This window comes from Lepisosteus platostomus, chromosome 11, assembly GCF_059453375.1.
Source record: "Lepisosteus platostomus isolate fLepPlt1 chromosome 11, fLepPlt1.hap1, whole genome shotgun sequence".
NCBI classification, from domain to species: Eukaryota; Metazoa; Chordata; class Actinopteri; order Semionotiformes; family Lepisosteidae; genus Lepisosteus; species Lepisosteus platostomus.
In genome coordinates this window covers 41137959-41148708 of record NC_142621.1, presented here as the reverse complement: position 1 = coordinate 41148708, position 10750 = coordinate 41137959, and the positions used below count along the sequence as shown (strand labels likewise).

General features: G+C 41.2%; 1 protein-coding gene across 2 annotated transcripts in view; it reads right to left on the bottom strand.

Moving 5' to 3' along the window:
* Nucleotides 1–4403: 4403 nt before the first annotated feature.
* LOC148652677 (cilia- and flagella-associated protein 337) overlaps nucleotides 4404–10750 on the bottom strand; it is a 29993-nt gene continuing 23646 nt past the window's right edge. For both annotated transcript variants that reach the window (XM_088599706.1, XM_088599707.1), the window contains 4 exons: nucleotides 9183–9379; nucleotides 6970–7067; nucleotides 5726–5872; nucleotides 4404–4777 (listed from right to left, as the gene is read on the bottom strand). In XM_088599706.1, the coding sequence (XP_088455832.1) occupies nucleotides 4595–4777; nucleotides 5726–5872; nucleotides 6970–7067; nucleotides 9183–9379 (625 nt within the window). In that variant the 3' untranslated portion in view covers nucleotides 4404–4594. The remainder of the gene's footprint in view (nucleotides 4778–5725; nucleotides 5873–6969; nucleotides 7068–9182; nucleotides 9380–10750) is intronic.

Genomic DNA, 10750 nt, shown 5'->3' with positions numbered 1-10750 from the left:
GGTGTCACTCCTGGGTTGGGAGCTGCCCACTGCCTGCGGTTGCCATGGGTAACTTCAACATTCCCATGAGCACTCACATTCCAGCCCAGCCCCTGAGGACTAGGTCAGGCTGTCTGTCTGTACATCCCTTGTCTTTCAATCAGGGACCCCATCATCTAGTCATTGATCTAATTAATCACTACATTTAAGCCAAAAAAACCCACTGATACAGTGCTCTGACATTGAACTACCTGGAACAGTGGAAATCCCTGCCTGCTTCATGCACCTGTCTTTATGCGACTCTGATTCTGCGAAATGCCACTTTTATTTCGACTTCCAGAATCTCCTGAAGTTAGCGCCATTTCTGTCCTGTCAGCTACACTGCAGCAGGCTGCCCTGTCTGCCTTTATTCTCCAGGCTTCCAGTCAGCCTCACAGCTCCTGGCTTCCCAGGCCACACATTCCAGTCAGCCATTTTCCTGACTGGACTTTATCCAAACAAACATAAAGTTTGTTTGACAGGTGCTCCTCTGCCCCTTCAGGGATTCGATCACAGCCACTAATCTAAACATCACTCCCAAGACAGCTTCAAGGCTCTGCTGCATCCAAGGGTTGTGTCGAATTATAGGGGTCATTTCAACACTATCCAAGATCCTGAGGGAGGTTTGTCACCTTCTACTACACATATGGTCCCAGGAAAAAAACATTTACTGTATGTGTAGTTTCTGAGTTCACATGGGCTTTCTTCGAAGTTCTTCCTCGCAGCTCCCATTGATACACTGGCTAGGTGTGACAGGCTGTTCTAAACTGTCCACTACTCTGTAATCCTGAGGTCCAGAGGTGGTGCAGCCATCTGCTTTCAAGCCCATCCTGCATTTGATGCTTTTGGTTTCCAAGACCCTGATCAGGATAAGTGACTCATAATGGATGGACATCAGGACTTGATGTTAGATAGGAGGCCAATTTTTTTTAGTGTTTAAGCTAAAAGGATTTTACTTAGAGGGCCCCCAATTAAATTATCTGACTTTACCATTCACTAACTGGGCATTACCTGAGATTCTTGTACTGTACCTTTAAACAAGATACCGTACTTCACTCCAATTGCTCCAGTAAATGCCTTGCAAGAAAAATGCAGTCTCCTGGTCATCCTTGTAAATGAGAAATGATTTAAAAAGGATTTTTTTAAACCCTTGTTCTCAAGGCTGGGTGATCAGTCGGATATCAGCTCAATGGACACACTCCAGCTCTTGAGGGCACCTTCAGCTGCATTTTTTTTGTGACTTCCCGGGTTTTTTTTCTTGTGCTTTCCCACTTTGCAGTATAGGCTATTTTTATTACGAGAAGTGCTGCTTTGAATGATGTTGCCCACTCTCATATCAGTTCATTAATTATTTTTTTTTGTTTTGGATAAATGTATTGGGGTCCTCCAGTGGCTCACTCAGTAAACGTTCTTCCGACTACGGGGTGAGGCCAGGTTTCAGCCTGAATCAATAGGAACCCCCGAAAGTTGCCAGTGAGCCTGAAAGTGTTGCTGGTGAAAGCTGCGTCATTCCTCCAGTCAATGCTAAATATGCTGTAGTGGCTGAGGATCTCGTGATAAATCACAGATGGCACAACTGAAGAGAACATCCAAAGCCTTCATTACTACCACTTTATGTGAGGAGTTTAGTAGTATACAGTAGCTGAGCTGATTCCTTATTGCTTGTTCTTGATCCTGATTGCAAGATTACTATCGATTTTCAGGCACGATCATTTTTGCTGTGTGGCTAAACATCTGTTTCATGAGGCTGGGTGGAGACAGAGATTCCCTTAGATCATGCTTTTTTGTGTGTATTTACAGACAATGTTCTCATGGAAAGAAGTGCTACCATTTCATATTTTTCTAGTGCAAAGACAGAACAGTCTGATGCTTTGTGTCTTAATTAGCTCGATTCATTGCTTTTTACTATACATTGGTTGTACAGTACCTTGGAAAAGGCAAAAAGCAGCAAAGAAAATAAGGCAGAATTTTTGTTTAATTGTGATTCTGAATGGGGGGGAGGAGTTTTAAAAAATGAACTGGTGATTCTGAAGAACTGGTGAACTGGTGATTCTTGCTTTTGATCAATGATGATCAATGTTTTTAGACTGATTATTCAGTCAGCGTGGCCTGGGCATGATAGGTGGATTAAGGACAGTGTTCCTGTGCAGTGCTGTCATAAGAAACAGCTTAAGAAAGAACAGAGCGAGACCTGGTCAGGAGGGTTTTGTCATATCCTGGGGGGACTAGGGGAGACATTTCACCTTCTAAAATGGTTTTGCAGCAAAGGCATCTGAAAACTGAATCATATGTATGTATTCCAAGAGTGGAAAGCAAACCAACATTCTTTTAAACTACAGCCCTAGATATAAAAAGCCAAAAATATTCATCGTCAGAGGTGCTGGCAGAAAAAAAATTAAACTGGGATGAAGCCAGCACAACATATTTCATCTTGGCTTTTTCCACCAAAAACGCCTGTGTCTTTTGGGGGATTAGAAATAACATCCACTCAGAAAGAAGAAGCTGAAGAGAGATCCATATGAGAGAGAGGTTTAAGATACTGCCTATACACAGTATCTTAAGATATCTTAAGTGGTTTAAGATACTGCGATGTACTTAAATATGCATTTTGGTGCAGGTCTGTATAATGTTCTTCACACCAGCCATGGGTCACCTGCTATTAGGAGTGTCTATTTGTTGGACTGAGACCTCCAATATTTTGATCAGCAGATGAATTTTGCTGTAACTTGTAATTAAGATTTGGACATGATGTACAATATCAGGAGCTGTTGGGTGAACTGCTTATTTATGTGCAATTTTGTAGAGCTCTATTGAAGTAGAAAATCCCCATCTGCTGCACCCGGTGTTGAGTAATAAATCACATTTTCTCTTTTCAAGTGTTGCTAAAAGACCTGTCACAACTAGACAAGAATTTTTGTTCAAGTGTGTTACTAAGAAAGGCATAGAAAATATAATAATCTTATAGTAAATGACTACTGTTTGGCACCTGTTACTGCGTCATTGAAAGAAACACATTCTGCACTTGAAATTGTACATTATGAAATTATATGTTACAAGCACAGCACCAAACAGGCAGAAGCTTGTAAACAACATATTAGCGTTCTGTGAACTATATTTCTGCAGTGCATTTGTAATCATAACCGTAATTTTTTTTTATCAGCCGTGTAGAATGTGATTTCTCTCACATGTGGAATCTTGCAGCGTGGGTGGGCAGGCTGTATATTCCCTTTCAGTCTTGCTCGGTTCCAGCCACTTCCATCTTTAAATAGACGCTGGGGAGCAAGTTCAGGAAAGTCAGACTGGCTTTGGTTCTGTGCAAGACCACATGCCAGCAGTAGTAGTTGATCTTGTGGGTAGAACACATTTTAAATCTCCATTGAGCTGCAACAGCCTTGAGCCTTCTGGGTCCTCAACACCTGTCTCATTTTACCCCAGTCAGGTACATACCACCTTCATACCACCTTCACTAACAAAGTGGTCAAGACCATTACTGGATTGATTGGGATTGTGCCAGTATTAGAGCTGGTTTATAAGTTGACCTAATACAACAAAGAGTATTGTTAAAAATGAGCACTTTGGAGGATTAATATGTGGATCACAGACAAATGGCACCATGGGGAATTTGTTGAAATGGACAACTACAACACAAATCCAAGGGAACTACATCAGCTCGGTCTGAACACTGTGTATGATGGCTTATGTGAATGGAAGGACATGGTACACTACTGTAAAAGTGAGTTCAGGTCCACAGTCATTGTCCATGGTTGGATCATGGGGAGGAAAACTACTTGTGTATGAGATGTCTTTGTGCTGCGGTGCATAGTTTTCACAAAACAGTTGTTTGAAGTGGGTCAACTAACTTTTATAAAAACCTTGTACTTAAACTTTAAATTTCCATATAATCTCATAGATGTGACACAAATTTCAGACTGCCACCATGTTTGTGAGATTCTGAATGACGACTTTGTGTTGAAATGAATTCTGTTTGAGCTCACTTGATCTTCCATAAAATAATAAGACAGGAAAGTATCTGTGAACATTTCAGATCTACTGCATATGAAAAGTAAGGATATTGCTAGGTTTATATCTAAAGCAGCAACTTCGGAATTCATTTCACAAATCTTTTATCCTAAATTTAATTGAATTGTATATTTGCATTTGAGGGGCAACTGTATTGGAATACATTGTATAGTTTGTTTTCAGGTGTTTGGACCACAACGTTGGCAATCAACTGTTGTAGAGTAATGTGATTTTCTTACCAAATGTGAGTAGTGTTTGACTCTTCAAACATGGCAACTCTTAAGAGAGTTCCAAAAATAGAGTCCCTGAAGAATTTCATGACAACAGATTTGAAACTGAATATACTGCTGAGGAACCTCAGTCAATAAAATACAAAATACTTTTTTTTTAAATCCATGGCTGTCATATGACGAAAGACACAGCGGTTCTCAGAGTTCATACAGGTTTTCTGTGGTGGATTGTCTGCCATTGAAGTGGTTCACTCTGCTTTGAGCCAGCTGCTGAGGTGTGTCCATAAGGAAGAGGGTGGTGGAGTGGCTCAAGACCTTAGCTTTCTTTAGTCCAGAGGCAGCCTGCTCCTGACAATGGTTCTGTCCGGGTCTTCAGCTTGGTCATTATCCGAGCTACGACTTGTCAGTGGCAGAGACTTCAGATCAGCCTCATTTACACACTTCAGCCCTTTGCTCAGCATCCAAGGGCTCATGGGTAAATCACAGGGCAGCTGCAGCTCCTGGCATTCCTAATGGAAGAAAGAGAGCAAGGGGGGAATTACCTTGTGCTGACCCCCTGTACAGCATGTCCATGTATTCTCATACAGGCTGTACTTTCTTTGCTCAATTCTCTTTTAAACGCGGCAGGATTTCAGATCTGGGCAAAGTTCTTCCCAACAGGCTTAATGTTCCAAAATCAGAGACATGTCAACAGGAAAGATTTCAAAATACATTTTAATTTCTGTTTGTGCATTTCTGTTCTAGGTTTGACACATGTAATTATTCTATTTTATTATATTACGCCACAGCAATGCCCGATTGGATTTTATTGCAAGACTTCGGTGGTGGTCTTATAGCTGAGTTCAGTGCTTGCAGACGCAAGCAAAGGCTGAAGAAGAGCTGAGAGAATGGATCAGAAATTTGTCACATTCATTCCTCTTTGCTCACAGCCTAGAGAATAAATCTTTTATCTGTTTTTCCACTCTCTCTTTCTCTGCCAGTGAGACCAAGATTTGCCCTAGATGTGTGTCTAATAAACCAGACCTTGGCTTGCATAAGAACAACAGAGGCAGCAAAAAAGATGCAATTTGCTCCCTCTTGCTCATGTAGTAACCTATAAATCTGACAGTCTAATCTAGCCATTTCTTATCAGAGTGCTGGACAAATAAACCTTTTGTGTATGGAGCTACAGCAACAGATAGACAACCAGCTAGTTCTCTAACTGTATAAAGCTATTGCTAAACAACAACATGGACTTACAGTATACTTATGGATGACTATTATAATCTCTAAGATGGCCCTGACAGTCCACTAAATTAGTGCATTTCTTCTTACACTGGTTCTCAATCCATCAGTTATTTGCTGTGTGTGAAAAAGCATAGAGCAATGCTACACCTGACAGGGTAACACAGAGGAAACTGGATTGGTGAACAGATCAAGAGGAAACAAGAGATCAAAGGTTTGTTCGTGGGACTCACTGGAGTAGCCAGAGCTTGGAAGGGCGTGCAGACACTCCCAACGCGGGCGAGCTTCCTGGAGTCAATGTCTCCGAATGCCAGGCGACGCTCAAGTCGAGCCACTGTCTTCCTCAGAAGACCCTGTTCAACCTGCACTCCCAGAGCACTCTGGGAAATGTGACAGCAGAAGGCCTGAGACTCTGGCCCAGTTCTCAAGGTATGAATCAATCAGGACTGAAATAGCACTCATTCCACCTTGAAGCTTCTTCCATTCAATATTACTACTATTTATGTATTATTATTGAATATAATAACTACTACTAATTTACCATAATTTAAGCCTTTTTAAAAGTATGATAAAGCCCTTAGCTTGTACAATGTATGATACAGTGTAGAAACGTAAGATTTCATTAAAATTTCAATATTTTACATCCCTCATTAACATGTCGGAACACATTTTTATGATGATTTCATGATGTTGTGGAAAATGTGTTGCAGATTTTAAAATAAGTACATTATCATATGTTAGTACTCAATAAAGAGCAATGACTCTTTAAGTAATAACTGTATTCCACTCTTTATTTGATTTATTTGATCCATTTTTACCTTTAAAAGGAACAACGAAACCATGCCTAACCACACAATATTTATTGAGTGGTTAGGCATGGGAAGTTTTGGCTTAACTCACTTGGTTGAGGGCCAATGCTGGCTGTAAGACGAGGAAATTAGAACTCCCAAACATGATAGAGAAGCTGACTAAAGGGGAGATGCAAATGTAGCTGGGAGGAGGAGGGATGCATTTGACAAATTTGAGGAAGAGAGGTTTACTCAAGGTATTTATAGCCTTTGGGAAATCATGTCAAGGATGATTACCAGTTAGGGCAGCTGAGATGAAAGAGACCTTGGTTGTTGTCATCCCTGCCGAATGTTCGTTGAATACTCTTTTAAAAAAATGTATTTTGAAAATTACATATAGTATCTCACTTTGTGTTGGGCTGAAGTTGTGAGGCATTTCATTGATGACGCTAGAATCTCATTTGGAATTACTAGCGTCTATCAGGCCAATCAGAAGAGCATCACGTCTCTCACTGACATCATTCCAGGCTTGCAGGAACCTGGGAGTCACCTCTGCACTGAACTGACCCTGGGTTAAAGACTATTTAAGCAATGTTACCACACTGCAATTTGGGGTTTATGCTTTAGGGCACAAACTGTGCTAAAACTGTGCTAACAGCATTATAGGTGGAACCAGGGTGTATTCTCACCTTGGTGTGTGGTGCCTTGGCAGGATTGTCCAAGAGGCCGGAGGCTGGGCCTTCTGCCTCCCTGGAGTCCAGTGAAGAAATGAAAGACTGTGTGAAGCCTGGAAATTGTAACACAAACCTTAGCTTACCATAGAAATATAGAATTGTGTTCTGATGTCACCCATTTTAGCAACTTCATGGACACCGCATTCGTTAATCAATGAATTAAAGAATGGTGCATATCGTATAGATAAAGCTACTCGAAAAAAAATGTTTTGCAAACTTTTTTGTCATTGCTTAATCTAATCTGAGTAGGCTTTACTGTGTCCTGAGCTGTGCCAGTAAGACAAAAAAAAACCTCATAAACCTCCCCCATATTTTTTGCTGAGCTGCCTCGTTAGACATTTTAACACAGGGTTTTGCAACTCTGAAGTAAACATCCTGCAGTTGGGGCTGACTAGGATTATCTGTTTAAAAATTACACACATCACCCAGTTCTAAGAGGTAATCTAAACCATGAACCCAGACACCTAATTCACTCCAAACTGTGTCTAGACATTAAAAAGCAGTAGTGCACACCCTGCTAATTTCATCTCTCTGCCACGAATGTCGTTTCACAGTTTTTCTCCAAGTTGCTTTCCTAACCTGCCACTCTCCTTCCAGGACTGTCTCGGCTCCCACCGATAGCTTTTTTTGGCAGACCAAAGAACCAGGAAACAGCACAGGAAGTTCCCCCACAAACCCGTGTCTGTCTGATGGGGGACTTAAATTTGCTTTTCACCTGAGGCCATTACAGAACATCACTCGCAGTTGAAGGAGTGACAGAATTTAAAATTGATGGCTAATATTCAGCCTAGTGAAAACCTCTCTTGATAGCTGTATTATTTATATTTAGCTATAGTTAATTATAACTTACTCCTTATAACTTATTGTTCTTTTTCATTTGTGAAATTGGTTTAGAATATAGTGTTCTTTCCAATGAATGCACAAAAAAATCAATGAGTGTCTGCTAGGCCCATATCCTTTTCATACTGTAAAAGTAATCTACACCTGGATGTGCAGGAAATGTGTAACACACAACAAGCCTGAAGAAGATAGAGTATGCTTGGTTAGTCTGTATCAGTGATGAGGTTCATTAAGGACAGTAGTTTCCCCACCCTGTCACTGTGACGCATTTAAAATTGCACATGCTGCCTCGAGCCCCAACTTCAGCATCTTACCGAAACCAAATGAGTTGTTAGTGTGGTTGATTGTAATGGTAAGTGAGCACTATGCTATTGAAGACATTTGCGGTTCATGTTTCCCGTGAATGTGGGACTGTTTATAAAAGGCCAGGCCTCTGAGCGACTGAAGGGACCTGACTGGCCAGGAGGGAGGGGTCCCAGTTTTCCCTGCAGCTGTCACGCAGATTGTGGCTGGCAGTAATATTTTGACAGACTCTGTTTTTCACATCCTTCACAAACACTTTGCTGCAGTTTCTATTACACACAGATGTTAAATGTAAAAAAAAATCTTGAACTCTGAGTAAAAGATTGAGCAAAAGCTTTCCAAGAACAATATTGCTGGTTTTTGAGCTGCTCCGATGGTTTTATTAATTCCATATCTTGGATTGCCTTACTGTTGCAGCTGGACCCTGTGGGATGCCCAATAGGAAATGGTTCTCTGAGCTGTCAACATCTTTTTCCCGATGTTTCAACGGAGCCCAGTCAAAATACTTTCAGCTCTTCCTTTTTTGATCTGTATTTTTCCAAAGCTGCGCATTTCTAAGAAATGTTATTATGTGTACTGTTGACATTTTTTAAGATTGTAAGATTCTTCCTAATGCTCTCCTCGCACTGTTTGTATGATCCTATGATCCTGACATAAGCAAATGTGAACAAAGATTTAAACCTAGGTTTTGATTTTATAACAAAGCATTACTCCTTATACTGTATATGTAAATAGGTTTGTGACAGGATATTCATGTCATGGTTGGGAAGAGCTGGCGTTAATGTGAGGTTGTCAGAGCCTCTTCAATAAACAGTCCTGTGTTTAATTCTTTTTTTTTTGTGATCAGTTTAACGTTTGACCAAATACTAAAACGTCAAAAATTCCCTTTGTCAAGAGCAAAGCATGGAATAACAAAAATACTTTGGCAATATAGCCCAGAGAGATACACAGAGAGATGAAGAAAGGTAGAGTGTTAGTAAAGAAAGTGGAGAAAAAACACATTTGTCAGATCTGTTTTACTGTGCCTGCACAACGTTCAGAGTCTTCTTCTTGCTGGGCTCCATCCTTCCAGATTGTCTCCTCACTCTGGCCTGATGCCTCCTCCTGAATCAATCTTTGCTCTTTGCTCGGAGACAGGCCACTGACAGACTGCTGTCTAACACCAGTCTTCTCCTCTTCTTCCTCCTCTTTCTCTATTTCCCTGGTATCTCTCCAGGGGTCTCTGCAAGACGTACAGTAGCAACGATGAGAAAAATAACCATTAAAGAAAAGCCCCAAATATGACCAACTATTTCATTTTGATACAGCTTTCGGTTATGTTTTTCCCTGTCTTTTCTACCCAACAAGGACCTTTTTCATCTTCCATCTTCTCACAGAGAAGTACTGAAGATCATGAGGGTGCCCTCCAATTTCATACTCCAACCAGATCTTCCTGGGTAATTCTGATGACCTATATTCTAGAAGCTAGTAAAATAAAATGAGGTGATCCTGCCTTCTTTTTTGTTCTTATACACAAGAATTTGACAATCAATTTAATTTTTCTACCAATCCAATCCATTCTGGATCACAAGTTCTATACAACTCAGATTTGTGACTGCTGCTCCTGTAACTCTTAGATGGCATTGTGGCACACAGATATGCTGCTTGATCGGGCCCACCTACAAACCCGTTTGATGCTTTGCAGTCATTGCAAGTTCCACAATACCTGAAAGTATCAGTGCATTTCTCAGTCACTGCAAGGATGAAGGTACCCAGCAGGTCTTTGCCAGAAAACCAAGAGAGCCCTGGCTGACTAACCCCTCTCAACCACGTGTGCAGAACCACTGCAGAAATCCTCATCATAGTCACTTGCTGACATATCCCAGACTTGGACCAACAACCTCTGGACACTGGGGCTCAACCTGTATTTTGAGTAAGCATACATGTTGAGTCATGAGGGAGACTAACCATTCCTTTCTCTGCCAAAAAGTGCTCTACTTACAATTCTGGGGGTTTATTTATCTTCTGGTATGAGTGCTGTTGATTGAGGGGAAGTAGTCTTTGATACTGCACTTTGTGGAGTACAGGTACGGCTAGGTTATTTCATTTCTTCACTTCATTGCACCATACTCTAGGCTGCCATAACCAGGAACTTTTGTCCCTGAGGGGTGCGGCTGTTTTCCTGCTGTGGTCAGTGCCCACATGCTGGCAATCACTGTACCTCTCAGGCAGTGTGGACTGATTATCTGGGCCACCCGTGGGTGTGTGCGGTTGAAATATTAAGTTTTTATGTGGACCGCAGGTACCAGCAGTTGTGCTTTTACTCCTATCAGACAACCCACAGAATTGCAGGAAAAAACTGGAACATTATACCACATTAATAATACGGCCGGTTACAATGGGTAACTTTCTCCATCCACACCTACTGACAGCCTCTGCTCCCCCATCTGGTTCCAATTAACTATAATTATTGCTAGACCATCACAACACTTACAGTACTCTACAAGTGTATTTGTTTGAGTCGTCTGGCTGCAGTGACAGGGTTTTTTTTTCTGTTTTGGCAGTTATCACGAAAGCTTTGCTGTCTGTCACTCCCATTGTTCGGGGTTAGATC